Consider the following 20,857-nt stretch of genomic DNA (forward strand, 5'->3'; position numbering starts at 1 on the left):
GATACAGAACTTGGCTGCCCAATAGAACTTTCTGTGTGTTGTGGCTACTGAGTACATGAAATGTGGTTAGTCTAACTGAGAAGAATCTTTAAATGTGCTTAATTTTAATTCACTTAAACTGAAATCATCGTATATGCCTCCTGGCTACCATATCGGACAGCGCATCTCGAAAATTCGCTTTGGGTTGAAGAAAGCCTTATCGTGTTGAAATTTTTCAGACTGCTTTGTTTGTATTCCTGTGTAACCATCTACTAGTAGGGAGTTTTCGGCTTGTACTCTTCATTTTCCCCTTCTCCAGCTGACTCCATTTCCAGAATAAAATCTAGTGGAAAGATTTTTCCAGAACAGCTTTTTGTTCTGACCATACTCTCTCTCCTTGTTTCAGTGAGGCTGAGCTGGAGGAAGTGTTGACTTTTTATACCCAAAAAAACAAGTCTGCAAGCGTCTTCCTGGGGACTCACTCAAAAAGTTCTAAAAACAGCAACAGTTATTCTGATAGCGGGGCAAAGGGTGGTAAGTATGACGGTTTATTAATGAAAAATAAGAAGAACAAGTGAAAAAATGAGACATGCCAAAGATTGCCGAGAATCCTGTGCCGCATGAGCACTAACAGGCTCCAAGATGGTGAACCTCTGCAGCGTGGGGGTTGGGGCTGAGGGGGCATTCCATTTTTGTCCTCAAAACAAGAGGAACATGGTCCTTTTAAAAATTTTTTTCATGAAATGAACAGCAGAGAACTTTCAAGACAAGCTAATAATAGCTAACATTTAAATGCTCATATTACTATAACCTGCTGGATGTGATCTAATTTTTTTACTTTTAAAAACCATATGGAGTGGGTGGAATTACTCAGTTTCTTTTCAGATGAGAAAACAAAAGCTGAAAGTGACTGAGTAACTTGCCCAGGAGTTCCCTTCACGGTGCAGTGGGATGGGAATTTGAACCTCCTTTGGCCCCACTCAAGGCTTATGCTCTTCATCTGTGCTCTTCTGCCTTTCCTAATGGTTATTTCCCATTCTTTTATTTAAGTTTTTTGCTTCCTCTGGCTTAGCTGCATTGGCATTTGGGGCAGAGGAATTATTTGTTGCGTGGGACTGACTATTCCATACCTGGTGGGATGTCTGATCTCCTGCATCTCACATCCGAAATGCCTTTCGCTTTCTTCAGTCACTGTGATAGCCCAGGATGTTCCCACGCATTTCTTTCTTTTTCTTTTTCTTTTTTTAAAAATATTAACGCACACTTTTTAAAAAATTATATTAAAATCAGGCAATGGTCTGACAATAAAAAGGCTGCTTATGGAATACTGTTATGTTCAACTTTACTTACAGGTTGTTAAATCCTCAGGACTAAGGTATCCCCCAGAAAAAGATTAATGGAAACATCGATTGCTTTTCAGACTTGATAGTTGCTACTTCAAAAGGTGGTTTTATATAAACGCTAAATTAAAAAAAAAAAAAAAACCCTTTAAAACACAATGAATCGCTTTTATTTCGGTATGCATCCACATCTCAGCATTTAGTGGTCCTGAACAGAAAAGTGGGAAAATGCAGCAATTTGCCAGGAAGTCAAGCCCACCAGTTTCGGGGATCTGCTGTGTACACTTTCTTAATCCCTGCTGAGGACCATGAGAAAAGAGTTCCCTTCGGGGGAACTCGGTGACTGGGGATTTGGGATTAATGTGGACCGAACTCTCTAGCTCATGTCATCTGATTAAAAAAATAGCAGTGATGTTCTGTTATAAACAAAGCTCTGTGCCTTAAAGTAAGATTCATTTAAAATCTAGATAGGAAGCATAAGACATAGGAAATCTACACCAATTCTGTCGGTATGCTAAGCACTAAATTCAAAGACAGAGACTTGTTCCCTGCTGTTAAGACTACCATAGTCCCATGTGGGAATAGTGAGGATAATTGGTCATTTAAAACATGGAGTGAGGGGTTCCTGGGTGGCTCAGTGGGTTAAAGCCTCTGCCTTTGGCTCGGGTCATGATCCCAGGGTCCTGGGATGGAGCCCCGCATCCGTCTCTCTGCTCAGCAGGGAGCCTGCTTCCTCCCTCTCTCTCTGCCTGCCTCTCTGCCTATTTGTGATCTCTGTCTCTCTGTCAAATAAATCAATAAAATCTTAAAAAAAAAAAAAAAAAAACGTGGAGTGAGTTTTCCCAAACAAATAGGGTAAAAGCCTATTTATATTGAGCTCACTGTATAATCGAATATTTCTAGAAGTCCCAGCCCAGCCCTCTTCTTTGAACTGTCCTAGCTTATCTAAATTCTGAAGTTAGTTGATTCATCTGTTTTTTCATTCCTTTTATGCATTTCTTCCGAGCACCTGTTGTGTGTCAGACATTGTGATGGATGCTGGGTATAAAGTGACCAGGGCTGTCGTGGTACCTTGACTCATAATGTTTATTGTCTAGTAGATAGAATTGGGTGCGTAAATGTAGGAAGAAGGTTGGTGGAAGCTCTGAAAAGCTCCTCTAACAGTGTTGAGGAAAAGAGGCTGAGGAGTTCTTACAGTGAGGTTGGGGTAGAGAAAAGCTCGTTAACCTAAGGAGGTGAGGGCCTACATACTACACTACAGATAGTGATTTTTTCCCTGGGGAAGCCCTGACAGCATCTGTTTGTACATATGGGTCCCTGGAAATTCTGGAGTTCATGTATTAAGGATGACCTCTACATAAGAAGATCTAGACCTATCTAGATCTATCAAGAATAACTAGAAAGGCAGTAGGAAGGCCTCAATCTAGGAAACCACACTGTGACATCTGGTAGCATCTGGACTGATTTCAAACATGAGCAGACACGTGTGACAGTATTACCACGGCTGGTGGTGACACAGAAAATAATCCCTACGTCCTTATTCTTTCATTCTGAAAGATGGTGTGTAAATTGGCCTTTCTTGAGTTTTTATATGAACTAGCCCTGACACAAGATTTTGGAATATTTCTGCAAGGATGTGATTAGCCCTGGCTGTCCTGTTTCACAATTCTGTGGTAGGAAAAACAAACAAACAAACAAACAAAACACTAGTTTATTAGAGTGGAATTTATTTTATTAGAGCGATTTTGTCTTGAATATACTGATCACCCTATCTCAAGTAAACTCACTCAGCTTGCTCTGGTAAAACTTAGACGTTCACTTGAAGATCCAGAGCTATTGTGGGCTCCTGGGTCGCTCAATCAGGGAAGCATCCCACCCTTGATTTTGGCTCAGTCGTGATCTCTGGGTATGAGATGGGGCCCCGTGCCGTGCTCTGTACTGGGTGTGCAGCCTGCTTCAGATTCTCTCTCCCTCTCCCCCTGCCCTTATCCCCCCACCACTCTCTCTCAAATAAATAAGTAGGTAAATAAATAAAAAGACACAAAGTTATGGTAGTATTCAGGTATCGTGCCAACAAAGCTGTTCTAGCTTGGCTATTGCTCTACTCCATACGATTTCTTTGCTCCATATGATTTCTTTGTTCCAGTGGGTACCACCGACAACCTTGGTTTCTTAGTTTCCCTAGTTTGAATTCCTGGTAGAAGCATCTGACTGCCCTTACTCTTACTATTGTTATTTTTCTTTTCCAGGCATGTCCTAGCTTGTTGCCGTCCAAGGATGTCTGCCCTGGGTTTAAGAACTTGTCCCTGGTTCAGTTAGCTGGAATTGGGGTTGGGGATTGTTGGGAATCTTCTGACTGGTTGCCCACTCAGCAGGGCTGTGGATGTGGCCAGCCTTGGGAAAGTGTGGTGGGGTAGGCAGTGTTCCTGCGATCAGTTAGGAGTTGTGTTATATTTTGGGAATAAAATTATATGTGGAGCGTTTGATTAGTAGGAGAGCTTAAGCTCAGTATTTATCTTCTGTTTCAGATCACCCTGAGACGACGGAGGAAGTGAAAATAAAGCAGCCCAAACAGCAGCAGGCAACAGAAATTCACTCCGACAAATTATCTCGTGAGTGACTTCAAACCTTCCTAGATTTGCCGCTCTCTTATAAATCACTAAAAGGGGAGGAAAAAAAGTCATCAGATAGTAAATGATTCTAAAGCGCAAGGCATTACCCCAACGAAGCTCCTTTTCTTTGTTCTTTTCTCTTGACTTAGAATTTCCCTTCTGTTTACTGATAACCTGTTTTCCTTCTGAGGAATTTTTCATTTTCTTAATATTTAGAAATTCTGAGCTCTTTTTTTTTTTTTTTTTTTTCTTCCTAGAAGGGTGAAAAGCAGAGGGAGAGGAATTAGCTGTCACCACCAGAAACTTTTGTCTTAATGTGCTTACATTTGTAAAATGCCTGCTCTGGTTGATGGAGGTAGCCTCAACTCCAGCTCTTAGAAATTCTAGGACTAAAAGTAAACTGTTTCTGTTGCCAGGTTGTCTTGGTGGGCATAATTCATTAAGTTCATGATGCCCAGTCATTAAAGTCTCTATCTTTGATGATTTCTGTTTCATGCTATGATTATTTTGATGTTTAAGAATGTTTACTTCATGTTTTATAGAGATTATATGTCATTTTTTCCTAAAATGATCTGTTTTGTTTTGTTTTATTTGTTTGTTTTTGTTTTAATAGGATTTACTACTTCAGCAGAAAAAGAGGCTAAATTAGTCTATACAAATTCTTCCTCTGCTTCTTTCTCTGGTCCTGCTGCTACTCTTCTGCAGAAAATTCCCAATACCCACTTGTCATCTATTATTACAACCTCTGACCTGTCGGCAGGGCCTGGCCGCCGTTCTTCTTTATCTCAGATTCCTCCAGCTATCCCCAGCATGTCTCACCAGCCAACAATTTTACTGAGCTCAGTCCCTGACAGTGCCTCTCCCTCCATACATCCTGGGACACAGAACGCACCAAGCCCTGCTGGCCTGCCACGCTGTCGATCAGGCAGTTACACCATTGGCCCCTTTTCCTCTTTCCAAAGTGCTGCACACATCTATAGCCAGAAACTGTCTCGTCCCTCTTCAGCAAAGGCAGGTGAGTGTGAGAAAATGAAAGGCAGCCTGTGATGTCAGCTCCTCCCCAGCCCCTATTAAAAAAAAAAAAAGAAAAAGAAAAGAAAAAAATGCCATCTCTTCCCTTTGCCTTTTCTTTTGAAAGATAAAGGGACACCTGCATTGTTCTAAGGAAGAGTCTTGCATTTGGTCCAGTAGGATTCATCCATTAATATAAAATGAGTCAGGATTTCTTTGAGATGCTAGATGAAGAGATGAATGACAAGGAGCTTACAGTCTAGTCAGGAGATTTTTCCATCACAGACCTGCAAGTGTCTATATACATTCTTTCTAAGTAAATTGTTATTTTTCAGTGTATTTAAAGTCAAGTATGACCTGAATAAACAACTAAGGAACTCTTAAGGTATCTAACTTTAAATGAAGTAGGTAGACCCATATTATCAGTGAAGTTTTTCCCTCCATTTTTGCTAACAGTTTTATTGAGATACAATCCATACACTGTGAAATTCACCAGTTTAAAATGTGCAATTCAGTGGTTTTTAGTGTATTCACATAGTTGTGCAACCAACACCACTATCTCTTATTTTAGAACATTTTCTGTATCCCTGAAGAAACCCCATACCTTTTTGTAGTCAGTATCTGTTTTCTCCTTCCCCCAGCCTGGCAACCACTAAACTACTTTCTATCTCTGTAGATTTGCCTACTCTGGACATTCTATGTAAGTGGAATTGTACAATTAGTGGTGTATTGTGAATGACTTATTTCACTTAGCACAACGTCTTCAAGGTTCATTCGTGTTGTAGCATGTATCAGTGCTTCATTCCTTTGTATGGCTGAGTAGTTTTCCATTGGATGGATATACCATACTTTGTTTATCCATTTATCAATTGAGGGATATATGGGTTGTTTTCACTTAAGTTCTATTCTGAATACTGCTGCTATTAACGTTTGTGTATGAGTTTTTGTGTGGACCTATGCTCTCATTTCTCTTGGGTATATACATAGGAGTGGAATCACTGGGTCATATGGTAGCTTCATGCTTTTTTTTTTAGTAACTTCCAAACTGTTTTCTTTCAAAGTGACTACATCATTTTGGTTCCAGCAATGCATGAAGGTTCCAGTTCCTCCATATCCTTGCCAGCCAATCCTTACGATTGTTTTTCTGATTTTATCTATTCTAGTGGCTTGGAAGTAGTGTCTCATTTTTGTGGTTATCATTTCCATTTCCCTAATGACTAAGGATGTGGAACACTTTTCATGTGCTTTTTGGCCATCAGTATACCTTCTTTGGAAATATTTATTCAAATCCTTTGCCTGTTTTTAAATTGAGATACTTGGTGTTTGTTTTTTTTTTTTATTGTTGAGTTATGTTCTTTATGTAGTCTGGATACAAGTCCCTTGTCAGATACATGATTTTGAAGTATTTTCTCCCCTTCTGTTGCTTATCATTTCATGTTTTTGAAGCACAAAGTTTTTAATTTTGATGACATCCAATTTATCTGTTTTTCTTTATGCTTATGTTTTTGGTATCATATTTGAAAAATTATTGTCTAACCCATGGTAACAAAGATTCATATGCATGTTTTTTTCTAAGAATTTTATAGTTTGGGTTCTTTCATTTAGGACTTTTATCCATTTTGAATTTAACTTCTGTGTAGATGTGGCATAAGGGCCTAACTTCGTTCTTTTTCATGTGTATATTCAGTTGTCCCTGTGTCCCATTGTCTCAGTTCAACCATTTGTTGAAACAGTATTATTTTCCTATTGAATTGTTTTGGCATTCTTATCAAAAATCATTTAATCATGAATGTAAGGGTTTATTGTGGAGTCTCATTTCTGTTCCACTGATCGATATGTCTAGCCTTATGCCAGTACCACATTATCTTAATTGTTGTAGAATTATAGTAAGTTTTGAAGTCACCAAGAGTGATTTTTCCAATTTCATTCCTTTTTTCCATAGTGTTTAGAATATTCTGGATCTCTTGCATTTTCATATGAACTTTAGGATCAGCTTGTCAGTTTCTGCAGAAATAGGTAGATGGGATTTCGATAGGATTGTGTTGAATCTGTAGATTAATTTGGCAAATACCTTACCATTGATCAAGTTTTTAAACAGTTTAGTAATATCCATGTTAAGATGAGTTACAGCTAAGCTGTTTTGTAAATAGTCAATTTATATTTCTTAGTATCTGATTTCAAATGAAATGAATATTATGCAGCTTGAATCAGATATTGAATGTCTAATAAGTCATAACTATGAATATGGGCATGTATGTGTGTGCTAATTCTGAGTGGTTATTCTTGTGACTTAATCTAAGATCAAGAGTATTAATAATCAATAATGTTCTGGTTTGAACTGTTTTCTCCCATTTGAGAGAGATTATATAAGATCATTGTCTCCAATACCTTGTATTAATCAAAATTTTCTTTAAAAAACCTTCCTTTTTCACATTTTTCCCAGAGAGGAATAGGGAACAGCTAGTTAGTTCAAAAATATTTTTAAATTTCTGTTGTGATTTATCCTTTGACCCAAGGATTGTTTATAAGTGTACTGTTTAATTTTCAGATAATTGGCATTCTCTACTTCTTGTAATTGTCTATTTCGCTTATTCCCATGGCAGTCAGAGAACACATCCTGAATGGCTTGAATAGTAGTAGACAACAACATAATAAATGACAACAATAGCTTCCAAGTGATTTGGGCTAAATTTTTCTGTGGTTATTGAATAGTTTGAGAGTGAGAGTAGGATATGATTTAGCTTCACACATTTTAAAGATAAATACACAGTATAAAATTTCAAAGGTTCCCACCAAAAGAGTAAAAATACGGAAATTCTAAAACTTTTGGAAGAAGAAAAATGAACTGAGAAGGAAGCTTAGAAAAAACTTAGAAAAAAGGAGAAAGGAAACTGAATAGCAAACCAAGTCCCAATGTCAGGAATCAAATAAATGTAAATGGGCTGAACTTGTTAGAAGAGTGTCAGGTTGAATTTTTTAAAAATCCAGATGTGTGCTGTTTACCAAAGAGAGATACACCTAAAGAGAAGAAGGAGTGGTTGAAAAATAAAAGGATAAAGAAAGAGGGGCACCTGGGTGGCTCACTGGATTAAGCTTTTGTCTTCAGCTCAGGTCAGGATCTAAGGGTCCTGGGATCAAGCCCTGAATGGGACTCTCTGCTCAGTGGGAAGCCTGCTTCCCCCTCTCTCTCTGCCTGCTGCCCTGCCTACTTGCGATCTCTCTCCCTCTGTCTGTCAAATAAATAGATAAAATCTTTAAAAAAAAAAAAAAAAGAAAAAGAAAAAAGGGGGGGGGGGAAGAAAAATGGCCTGCTTATTAAAAAAAGGATAAAGAAAGAAATGCCATGTAAATACCAACCAGAAGAAACATGGTATAGCTATATTAACATATGCTTAAATAGACTTTGAGATAGAGAATTTTCTTACAGGTACATTACATTACAGTAATTACATAAGACAAAAGGTAAAGGTTTAGTTCAGCAGAAAGATAAAGCAGTTCTAAGGGCACCTAATAAAAATAACTTCCAATATAATATTTGTTCCAAAACAAAGATAGATACAAGTACATGAGTACATGTCTTAGTGGGAGATTTCTACATACTCTGATAGACTAAACACATTGATAGACTAAACTGATAGATAAACTGATAGACTAAAGTACTGATAGACTAAACACATTGTTTTAAATCAGTGAAGATAAAGAGGATTTAAACAAGTTGATCAGCTTTATCAATTTATCATACATAGAACTGTGTATCCAATAATTAGATAAAACACCTTTGTAAGCACTCATAATATATTCATAAAACCAGTCATCCTGCATCATTTAAGACAAATATCACGGAATTGGTATCATACAGGCACATTCTCTGTCATGCTACAGTTAAATTGAATGGCAATAACAAGTTATAGTGTATAACAAATCCTCATGAATTTCTGGATTAAAAAGAGTCAAACACTGGGTGTTGTATGGAGGTTTGAATCCCTATTTTTATACCTGAAACTATCATTACAATATATATTAACTAACTGGAATTTAAATTAAAACCTGAAAAAAAAACATAAAAAGCATCAAGGAAGAAATCATAATGGAAATAAATGTAAAAGTATTAGAACTGAATGATAATGAGAAAACTGTGTGTCTGAGTGTATGGAGCGCTATGAAAGGCAGTATGAGGAGGGAAATTGACTGCCTTAAAAACTTGATTTGTAAGTAAAAGAGGTTGAAGATTAATTTCTAAGTATTTAATTTCAGACATTATAAAAACAAAACATCATAAATCTAAATAAAGAAAAAGAAATAATAAAGATAGGGCAAAAAAAAAAATCAGAGAATTCAGAAATAAAGTACACTAGAGAATATCGAAGCCAGGAGTTCTTTGAAAACCCTAATAAGATGGACAAACCTCTGGTGAGACTGATCAAGAAAAGAGAGCAGACCTGGAGAAATAGTACAAGGGTTGGAAAAGCTATAGAACATGCAAATATTGTGTAGGTGACAAAAGAATTCTTAACTGGTTTATTCCAATAAAACTGAAAACTTATAAAACGGACAAATAGAAAAGTATAACTTACATAAAATTGACTCAAGAAGATGAAAGCCTCAACAGTCCTGTAAATATTAAGATAATTGAAACAGTAGTTAAAAATCTCACAGAATTTGAGGCCCAGATAATTTTTTTTCAATTTATTTATTTTCAGAAAAACAGTATTCATTATTTTTGCATCAAACCCAGATAATTTTATAAGGAAGTTCTAACTGTCTTTCAAGGGGCTGATAATTTCAATCTTAAACTCTTCTCGAGAATGGGAAGAGAAACAGTATTCATCTCTTTTTGAATGCCTAGTTTTATCTTAATAACAAAACCAGTTGAGTATAGTATTAGGGAAATTATAGACCAGCTACGTTTATGCACACATATGCAAAAATTCTAGGGACGTCTGGGTGGCTCAGTTGGTTGGACGACTGCCTTCGGCTCGGATCATGATCCCGGAGTCCTGGGATCGAGTCCCACATCGGACTCCCAGCTCCATGGGGAGTCTGCTTCTCCCTCTGACCTTCTCCTCGCTCATGCTCTCTCTCACTGTCTCTCTCTCAAATAAATAAATAAAAATCTTAAAAAAAAAAAAGCAAATGCAAAAATTCTAATTAATATATATATCAATATATAAGCCAGCCAAATCTAGCAACGTATGAAAGAGATAGGACACTGTAAACAAGTTTATCCAAGGAACACAGGAGGGGCTTAACATTAGAAAATGTATAACTGACATTTGTCACATCAGCAAACTAAAGGAGAAGAACCATATTCATTTTAGTAGATGCAGAAAAGAATTTGATAAAATTCCACACTCATTCATGATAAAGCTCTCAGCATACTAGGAAGAGAAGGAAGCCCTCTTGAGCTGAAAAAAGCTATCTGCCAAAATCCTACAAGAGGTATCAGTGTAAGTGGGGAAATGTTGAAAGAATTCTTTTAACATTAAGAGCCATAAAATGATGCCCACTAATATTGCTTCTATTTAATGTTTTACCAGAACCAGCATAGTAAGACCAAAGAAATTAAAAGCATAGGGATCAAAAAAGAGGAAATAAAATTTGCTTATTTGCAGAAAATACATTGTCTGCATAGAAAACTGAAAGCAATCTACAGATACATTTTAGAAATAATTATCTTAGCAGTATAGATGGCCACGAGATCAATATTAAAAATCAGTAGCTTCTGTATATTATATTAGCAACTGTATAGTATATTAGCAACAAAGAGAAAGCAATTTTTTTGTAGTGTGGTTAAATTTATATAAAATGTATAATTTTAACTACTTTTAAGTTTTTTGATATTTCTTTTAAGTATACTTAACTTTTTTTTTTGTTATGTTTATAAGTTTACAGTTCAGTGGCATTAAGTACATTCACATTGTTGTGTAAGAGTCACCACCAAGGAAACAATAAATTTAGGAATATAATTTAGGGATAAATTTAGGAATGGAAGGAAATTTTATAAGGCTTTTTGAGGGACATTAGAGAAAACCTAAATAAAATAGATTAAATAGCCTAATGTGCATAGATGGAAAGAGAGTGTCCTAAATGTTTCAGTTCTCATCAGATTGATTCCTAGATTCAATACAATTCCAACCAGAACCTCAACAGGTCTGTTGTTACACTGGATAAGCTTATTCTAAAGGTCCAATAGTGAGAACCTATGAAAGAACAAAAATAAGGTGGAGGAACACCTTATTATGATTTACATAAAGATGTGATAACTAGGGACGCCTGGGTGGCGCAGTTGGTTGGACGACTGCCTTCGGCTCAGGGCGTGATCCTGGAGTCCCTGGATCGAGTCCCACATCGGGCTCCCAGCTCCATGGGGAGTCTGCTTAGCTCTCTGACCTTCTCCTCGCTCATGCTCTCTCTCACTGTCTCTCTCTCTCAAATAAATAAATAAAATCTTTAAAAAAAAAAAAGTTCTTTAAAAAAAAAAAAAAAAAAAGATGTGATAACTAATGGGCCGCCTGGGTGGCTCATATGGTTAAGCATCTACCTTCAGCTCAGGTCATAATCTCCAGGTCCCGTGATGGAGCCCCACGTCTGGTTCCCAGCTCAGTAGGGAGTCTGCTTCTCCCTCTCCCTCTGCCTCTCCCCCTGCTTGAGGTCTTTCTCTCTCTGTGTCTGTATCTCTTTCAAATGAATAAATGAAAAAACAAAACAAAAAAGATATGATAACTAAGAGAGTGTAGTTATAGACAAATGGACCAATAGAAAAGAGCAGGAAGTTAGAGACACACAGATACATATCCTATGTTTGACACATTTCCAAGATGGCATTGTATATAATGGAAAAGGAAGGGTTTCTCAATGCATGGTACTGGGATGATTAGTTAATAACACAGAGGAAAAAATGAAATCAGGTCACTGACTTACACTATGTATAAAATTAACTTTAGATGCAAAACTTAAAACTTCTGTAATAAAATAGGAGCACCTGTTGGCTCAGTCGGTTAAGCATCTGACTCTTGATTTAGGCTCAGGTTGTGTTCTCAGGGTCATGAGATTGAGCCCTGTATCGGGCTACGAGTTCAGCAGGGAGTCTCTGGGAGATTCTCTCCCTCCCCCACTCCCCGCACTTGGGCGCGTGCGTACATGCATGCACTCACTCTTTTTCTCTCTAAAATAAATAAATCTTTAATAAAAACTTCTGGGATAAAGTAAGATTATCTTTAAGATTACAGGGTATGGAGCAAGTGAAAACATAAGCAAAACTTCCATAAATCAGTAAGAAAAAGATAACCCAATAGAAAAATGATCAGTGGTATCAGAAAAGAGATAACACACGCTTAGCATCATGATCAATCTGTGAATGTAAATGGAGACTACAAGGAGATTTTTACCCCCTTAGAAGTGGGAAGAATTAAGATACTTGACAACACTAAGTGTTGGAAGGGATGTGGATCAGCAGGAACTCTCATATTTTGCTTGTGGGAGTGTAAAAAAATGCCACTTTGGTATTATCACATAAATTTAAAGATTTATGTGCTCTGTGATTCAACAGTCCCATTCTTTGGCATCCATACAAGAGATGTTCTTTCACACATTCACCGTGAGATGTATTTAATTAAGAGTGTTCACCGCTACACTGTTTATAATACCAACACACCACGGATGGGGGAAGAGAAGAATAAGTGGTAGTGTACTTGCAAAATGGAACACCAAACCCCAGGTTAATTAATGCATTTTAAGCTATGCTTAGCAAGGATGAATCTTGAAAGTATGGTATTGAATGACAAGAGCGTATCTCAGGAAACTGCTACAATAAGATACTGCTTTTGTAGAGCTTAACACCAAGCAAAATTATCTTATATTTTGTTTATTGCATACACACACACATGCATACAAATACATTACTGAAGATATTTTTTAAAAGGAAGGGAATGAATGATAGGCAATAAGGGATGTCTCAAGAGAATCACACAGTTGATGTATATTCAATGGTAATATGGTTTTTGAGTTGGGTAGTAAGTTCGCGGGTTCATTATAGTATTCTCCATAACTTACACATCTGTTATGAAATTTTCTATGTATCACACAATAAAGTAAACATGAAACAGTTAACAGATTTCTATAAAGCAGTGTCACCAAATTGTATATACCAATGATCACAGTTATATAAGCATTAAGCCAGAAAGAAAACATGTTACAGTGTTTTCTAGGTTAAATTTTTTTTTCCAGTGAGATGTGTGACTTTCATCATAGAAAAAATATGAACCTTGATTTTATATTAAATAAATTTCTTTTTGCCAGAATTTCGGTGCTCAAAAATAATAGAACTCTGATACTGTAGTTGGAAGAAGAGCATTTAAGTCTGAAAGGAAAATGAGTCATTTCATCAATAACAGATTATTGCTGCTTTTCTAATTACACTGTTTTGCTTTCATCTGTTGTCCCTTTTGAGCTTGGTAAGAAGGTGGGTTATTTGACCGTGATGACATAGACTACTGACTAGTAAAGTCCCATTACAAGAAATATTAAGAATTATACTGAGTTTTAAAACTATGCTTTTTTATTCATCAAAATTAGTGAATTCTAGGAGTGGTTGTTTCCCACTGCATATGATGAAATTTGGTGTGCATGAAGCTTTCCTGGTAAACAAAAACATGTTGATAAATGCTTGCGACAAGTTGTCAGAGATCCCTGGGCTTCCGTAAAGTATCTGTTGGCTGAGATTTCTCTGTCCTCACCCTAAGTTTTTCAGGACTTCTTTCCTAAGAGGATAAAGACTTTTCTCTCTCTCTCTTTTTTTTTTTTTAGCAGGCTCATGCCATCCAAATAAGCCGCACTCGGGAATGGCTAAAACACAAAGAGAGGGAGAAGATGGGTCTCTGTACAGCAGACGGTATAACCCAAGCATGGTCACAGCCGAGCTGCAGCGGCTGGCTGAGAAGCAGGCAGCCCGCCAGTATTCCCCGTCCACCCACATCAGCCTCCTCACCCAGCAGGTACGGACGGTTGGGGAGCCAAAGAGTTCTTTGGTTCCAAGGATCGCATTAAGGACAGGGGACTCTGTCTTTCCCTGCCTTTGCTCATTTCCTGTATGCTGATGCTTGTTGAAGGAGTATTAGTTGGGGTGAGCTAAAGAAAGAGTGTTCCTCTTCATCTTTAAAGAAAATGAGCTTCTGTTACAGGTATTCCAAAGTTAAGTCTGCTCCTAACTCTGATGTACTCATTTCATGGATAAACTGACTTGAATGTTCAGCTGTCAAAGAGACTTTTAAAGGATCTTTAAAAATAACCTCTTTCTTTGGTAAAATTTTCCAGTGAATTCTCATCTTAGAAATCTTTTTACCAGAATACCAGAACATTACCTTTTCCTTTCCTTTTTTTTTAAACTATACCACCTTTCATCTCTTGCTCTCAGGATGTTTTATGACTACTGACTGGTAAAATATTTCAGTCCACCTTTAGTCAACACATGTCATTCTCCCCATTTTATAGATGGGGGAAACTGAGGCTGAAAGAAGTGATACAGTCAGGGTCATTCGGGAAGTTGGATGGATGGAAATAGATACCACATTGTTGACCTTAAGTATAGATGCAATAACAAGCCTACAACACAATGAAGTTAGATGAAACTTCTACAAGAACTTTGGGATTGTTTTTGCCCTCCTTGCTGATCGTCCTCATGGTATTTAACCAGAATCCATATCTTCTCCTTTCCTTAATGCAAAATGGCATCAAAGTCCTCCTAAGAAATTACTATAATTTAACTCCACAGTTACATTTTGCTCTATCTCTGCCACAGAGTCTTAATTAGTGGCAACTCTGTAATGGTAATCAAGTCTAGGAAAAAGTGAAGCTGAAAATGACTACGAGCACATGTTAAAAGTAGGCAACACACTGCTCCCTGGTGGTACCCTGCTTCTCAGTATGAAATACAGAACCAAAATTAAAGGTAAGCTTAAACTTTACTTCAGCCTCATCCCAATGTGTGAGGCTGTAATGAAAATTCTTTTTCAAATCCCTAATCATTTGAAGGGAGTAGATGAGGAGGCCTGATTTGAAATAGGAAGCAAAGAATCTTATGAGAGCAGTTTTGAGACTTGAGAGGGTGGGCGAGGTAGATTTTACAGAGAGAGTGATAGGAGGAAGGTACTAGAATGTTATGACCATGGTAGAAGAAGAAGGAATTTTGAAATGTGAAGTGGGTGTGTGGAAGGGAGAGAGCCAGTGGTCTGCTACTTGTTTTTCGCTGGGTCACTGACAAGAGTCTATGTTCCCAGTTTATAAATGAGCAGCTAGAAGCACCAAGACATTAGGAAATTTTCTTTGCAGTCATAGTAAAAAACATAGCCAATATTAGTGTTTACATATTTTCAGCTTCTGTCATTTGGTAAGCTGCAAAGCTTGCAAAATGACAAGATTCTGATCCTCTGGGACACCAGGGAGATTGTATTCTAATTGAAAGTCATTTCCTTCAGTCCATCTTTATTGTCGAAGAAGAGCTTCAGAGCCAGAGAATTGAAAAGTCCATCAGAGTCCTGTACGTAGGAATCTGAACTTACCATTAGATGTCAGTCTTAACTTTTAGAGTCTGGTAAGAGGGAGGTTGGTGCTCCAGACAGTACTGAGGGAGGGGCTGGAGTCAGGAATAAGCAGGGTTGGGTGGGGAAAAGCGAGCTAGACCAGCCATCTGTAGATCTGTCTTCCACCACCACGGACCAGCTGTGATCTCGGACAGTTCACTCAACTTCCAACCTAAGGGTCTGCTCTTGTTGTTGGAGTAGGCTCCTGAGGATAGTATGCAAAAACTACTTTGTGAAGTCTAAATATCAGGTATTTGGAAAATATTGGTATTTCCGCCATAAAAGGCTTTCAATAATAAGTTATTTCTAATTTGATTCAAAAAAGTAGTTTTTAGATAAAATATAGTGTTACCCAAATGAACTTGGTTATTGAAAAGCTCAATTACATGTTATCTGGGTGCTACCCCTCAGAGCAAGTAATTCCTTAATTTGGAATTTGGAAAATTCTTTTCTCCTTCTTCTAGCAAATAATAACCTGTTACAATGGCTTCATAGGGGCTCTGGCCCATGTGTTTACTAGTGGAGGTGCAGACTCAAAGTGGGGGCTGCTCTGTCTTCTCTCTCAGCTTGGGCGGCGAAACCTTCATGGCAAATTCATCAGAAGCAGCTTTGTGTTCAGTAATTACTTCGAATGCCTTTTTACTCCCTCGTACCTGCGAGTATTTCCTTATTTCCAATTCCTATTTCCTGTTTGTGTTTTCTTTCCTTCCTCCTTCCTCCTTTCCTATCCCTTTTTCCCTTCCTTCCTTCCTTTCAAATCCAATAGGGTTAATGTTTTCTTCCCCTGCTTCCCTTTTTTTGATAAGATCATTCTGGTTAAATTTATTCATTCTGTTGTTTTAATGTTTTCTCATTGGTTATTTTGTTTTGTCTTTACTAATTCCCTTCCTTCTGCTTTTGCTAGCTTTTGTTTTCTCCCAGTCTCTTAAGTGGGATACTTACTTTCATTCACTCTTGTCAGTCACTGTATTTAAAGCTATGAATTGTCCTCCGAGTATCACTTTCATCATATTCCATAAACTCTGATGTATCTTTACATTGCTTTTCTGGGTAAGGTGTTATGAAACCTACCACTACATAAGGAACATGAATTTTTAATTACTTGTGTTTTGGAAGATAAGTATAAAAAACTGAAATCCTTGGGTTCGTTTTTGAAAAATCATTTTCTTTTGTCTGTAATTTCAGCTGCTTACCTCATTAAACCTTTTAGTGGCATTGTTCATAAAACTTTTAATTCAAGTGTGGTTTTTTAATTTATTCATTCAAAAACATTTTATTAAGCTCTTAGGAATGTTCCAGGCTTTGGTACTAAGCCATGGGGATGATATAAGACATAGTCCTTGGCATGAAATAACTCACAATCTGGTAAGGGTGACAGCCACATAAACACATCAGAGTGCTAGCATGGAATATGCACGAAAGAGATATTTCTAGGGAATAGCAGAAGTATCAAAGGGCACACTGCCTATCCCAGCCTGTGTATGGGAGTGATAAGGCCAGAGTAGCCTTCTTGGAAGAGATTATATCGAAACTGAATCTTGAAGGTAGGCAAGTGGGTGGCAGGAGAAGGGTGAGGGCAGGTTCCAGAATAAAAGCTAGCCTCTATGTGTATAGAGAAACAGTAGGCTGATCAGTGGTATTGGAGGGTAGGGAGTCAGCAGAGAGCAGCTAGGATGGAAGCTGGAAGAGAAGACAAAAACTGATTTAGGGAAAGCTTTCTCTGTGAAGGAACTCATCTTCATCTCAGAGATGACGGGGATGGAGGAAGGGGGCCCAGAGACAAGGTTGGCTTTGCCTTTTAGCGTGATCACTCAGGTAGCTGGAGAGGAGGGTGGGTTGGAGGGTGAGGCAACGTCACCACATTTCCTTCCCGCTCACTGGCGAAGATGCTGAGGAGCAGTGAGCTAGCCAGAAGTAAAGAAGCAAAGTACCCTGACAGCCCCAAAATTTTAAAATAAAACTTGGAGGTACCCAGAATTTACATGAGAGGCTGCATTGTTATGGATTTGCGTGGCCAAGAACAGAGGCTTATTTAGCTTGTGATTACTTTCACTACTTCTGTTATGATGTAACTTTCTTCGTAGCCTACAGCACAGGCGAACATCAAACGTTCCTTGCCCCACGAAGTAGCCACAACAGCCACTTCAGAAATGTTTGTGCCGGCATGCGTGCGCCTGAAATAGTGCTCAGAAGACATACGTGTTCAGCAAGTACCCTACAGACCCGAGCAGAGAGCAGGCCAAATTTAGTTCTTCCCCTTGGCACATGAGAGGCGGTCTGACCTTTGGGGCTGGGGTTCTTGGGAAGTGAGTGTGTCCATCTCTGAAAGCAGGGTGTTCTAGAAGCATCTTTCTCCTGTGGTAGGGAGCGCTGTGGTCGCTGACAGGAGTAGAGCTTCGGTCTCCCTATCTCTGCCTCACTCAGGGCTGGGAGAGGTGTGCGCTCCCACGGCCGCACTCTGCCCAGACGGCGCCCTTTGTGGTCACCGCCGTGAGTGAGCAGAAGAATGTGGCGAAGGAGCCCAGCTCTGTGGTGAGGAGTGGGAGGCAGCCGCTCGGAGGGAGCACCGGCCCTCGCTGTGCGGGCGAGTGTGAGGTTTCAGGACCCGGCTATCATTAGGAGCAGCTCCAGCTCTTCCAGCCTGGGAGTTTAATCAAAGGAATAACAGCAGACCACCCAGGCGAGGGCTCCAAGGCGAACGAATGTGCTGCGTCAGTCTCTGTTCCTCAGCCAGCCAGTGCCCGGGATGTGGCCAGGCCTCCTGGAAATGTGCTGACAGATACATAAGAGGGAGGAGACACTTTCTGCTTCTCACATTTTTCATGTAGATGGAGAGTGGGAAAGAAAACCATTCAATTTCTCTCATTTTTTGCTCCTCACCGTGGTACTTTTCTAGAGTAGTTCTAGAGAAGGGTATATGCTGAGGTGGAGAATGTTTGGTTTCCGCCAGCTACTCATTTCTCTCATGCATTCACGTATGAATGTATTTCTCAATCATTTTTTCTGCTTCAGAAGCTGCCGAGGTGGACCTTGAGTGAATCTTACTTTCAGAATTTCCAGTTTGAAGGTGAAATTGGCAGAGAGGGAGCTGAATTTCCGAAACGATGATAAATGTTCTCCAGACCTGAGGCAGATGGCCCCTGGTTTATCACAGGCTTGGGTGTTTGGGAATGCTCCTCCTGCCTCTTCAGCATGCCCGGACGCATTTGAGCTGCTCTGTGTTTATGTTCTGATTTGGTGGTGATTTTCCAAGTCTAGCTTCTTCGGTCCTATGTTCTTTCCGGGTAGAAATAGTGACACTTCTTTATATCATATATATTACTTTTTCCCATTTCTAGAAACAGAAAAGAATAAATGGAAAAAACAGGAGCTCTTGAGTCAATGAGACTTTGGAGAAGTTACTTAACCTCCTTGTGCCTTGATTTCCTTCTCTGTAAAATGGGGTAGTTTTAATATCGAAACTAATTCTCCTACTGGATCCCTGGATCAGCTGGAGTGATCCTGTCTAATTCGCTAGCTCTTCTCTCTCTCTCCAGGCTTTCAGCCCCCAGTGTTCCTTAGTTCCTTAGCCTACTCCATGGTCTCTTGTTCTAAAATAACCTTTCTTTCACCCTGCCACCCCTTCAAGTTCTTGTCTTCCCTGTACCGCCAAATGTTAAAGTAGCATGCCCTTGCTGCTCCAGTGCCCCTGCCCCTGTCCCCTCCACAGTTACCCTTGCAGTCTGGCCTTATCTCTTACCATGTTATCCAGCTCTCCCTCAGAGGTTGCCAGTGACCTTGGAATTGCCAACTTCGGTCACCTGTTTTTAATCCTTCTCCTGCCTCAGTATTTGGCCCTATTATTAACCACCTCCTACCTGAAAACTTTTCTTAGCTTCTCCAGCCCTTTAGCGATTCCCGTGGGAGCTCATCCTCCTCTTTCCCCTGAAGGCTAGATTCCATTGGCAACATTTTTTAAAAGCCACTGGCATAGAGACCTCAAATGTGTAAAACCGGCAATGGTAGGCTCCCCCAGTTAAAGACAGTGGGATGATGCCTGGGCATCTGCTTCTTCCCTGATGCCTGGGCATCTGCTTCTTCCCGTTCTTTGGAGCTCTCCCCCAGCGTACCTCTGAAGTCAGGGCACAACACAGCAGTTTTTTTCAACACACAGTTTCCCCTTGGGTACATGTTCTCCTCCCATAGCTCCATCTGGCACTGTTCTGTGGATTTCTTCCATGCAGGCATCTTTAGTGTGAACCTCTTTGCTGAGTGCCAAGCCCAGACTTCCAGCTGTCAGACATCACCCCCTAACTATATTATCAGCATCCAAAATACTCAGTGCATTTTTAAATTTTTTTATATAAACCAAATTTTATTTACTTATTTATTTTATTATGTTAAATTAGCCATTGTATAGTACACAATTAGTTTTTGATGTAGTACTCAGTGATTCATTAGTTAAGTATAATACCCAGTGTTCATCACAACATGTGCAACACATTTTTAAAATTTTTTATTAACATATAATGTATTATTTGCCCCAGGGGTACAGGTCTGTGAATCATCAGGCTTACATACTTCACAGCACTCACCATAGCACACACCCTCCCCAATGTCCATAACCCAACCACCCTCTCCCTACCCCCCGCCCCCCAGCAACCCTCGATTTGTTTCGTGAGATTAAGAGTCTCTTATGGTTTGTCTCCCTCTCAATCCCATCTTGTTTCATTTTTTCCCTCCCTACCCCCCACATCCCCCCACTCAGCCTCTCAAATTCCTCATATCAGAGAGATCAAATGATAATTGTCTTTCTCTGATTGACTTATTTCGCTCAGCATAATACCCTCTAGTTCTATCCACATCGTTGCAAGTGGCAAGATTTTATTTGTTTTGATAGCTGCATGGGATTCCTTTATATATGTATACCGTATCTTCTTTATCCATTCATCTGTCGGTGGACATCTGGGCTCTTTCCATAATTCGGCTCTTATGGACATTGCTGCTATAAACATTGGAGTGCACGTGCCCCTTTGGATCACTACATTTGTATCTTTAGGGTAAATACCCAGTGGTGCTATTGCTGGATCATAGGGTAGTTCTATTTTCAACTTTTTGAGGAACCTCTATGCTGTTTTCCAGAGTGACTGCACCAGCTTACATTCCCACCAGCAGCATAGGAGGGTTCCCCTTTCTCCTTATCCTCGCCAACATCTGTCATTTCCTGACTTGTTAATTTTACCTATTCTGACTGGTATGAGGTGGTATCTATCTCACTGTGGTTTTGGTTTGTATTTCCCTGATCATGCACCTCATTTTAAACATATTTTGAAAATATTCAAAAAAACATTCAAGACAG

The 20,857-nt window shown here is 39.1% G+C and overlaps 1 protein-coding gene across 20 annotated transcripts in view; it reads left to right on the top strand.

The window, feature by feature from the left end:
• Positions 1–20,857, top strand: part of TTLL5 (tubulin tyrosine ligase like 5) — a 279,659-nt gene that overhangs the window by 108,329 nt on the left and 150,473 nt on the right. For 12 of the 20 annotated variants that reach the window (XR_006381664.1, XR_006381662.1, XR_006381665.1 and 9 more), the window contains 5 exons: positions 386–513; positions 3,848–3,931; positions 4,545–4,946; positions 5,619–5,642; positions 13,748–13,935. Coding sequence is in view for 16 of the 20 variants with exons in the window: in XM_044230835.1 (XP_044086770.1) it covers positions 386–513; positions 3,848–3,931; positions 4,545–4,946; positions 5,619–5,642; positions 13,748–13,935 (826 nt within the window). In the remaining 4 variants the exon portion in view is untranslated. The remainder of the gene's footprint in view (positions 1–385; positions 514–3,847; positions 3,932–4,544; positions 4,947–5,618; positions 5,643–13,747; positions 13,936–20,857) is intronic. The other 8 variants (XM_044230836.1, XM_044230842.1, XM_044230844.1 and 5 more) reach the window with 5 other exon arrangements.

Source organism: Neovison vison, chromosome 13 (assembly GCF_020171115.1).
Source record: "Neovison vison isolate M4711 chromosome 13, ASM_NN_V1, whole genome shotgun sequence".
In the NCBI taxonomy this organism is placed as follows: Eukaryota; Metazoa; Chordata; class Mammalia; order Carnivora; family Mustelidae; genus Neogale; species Neogale vison.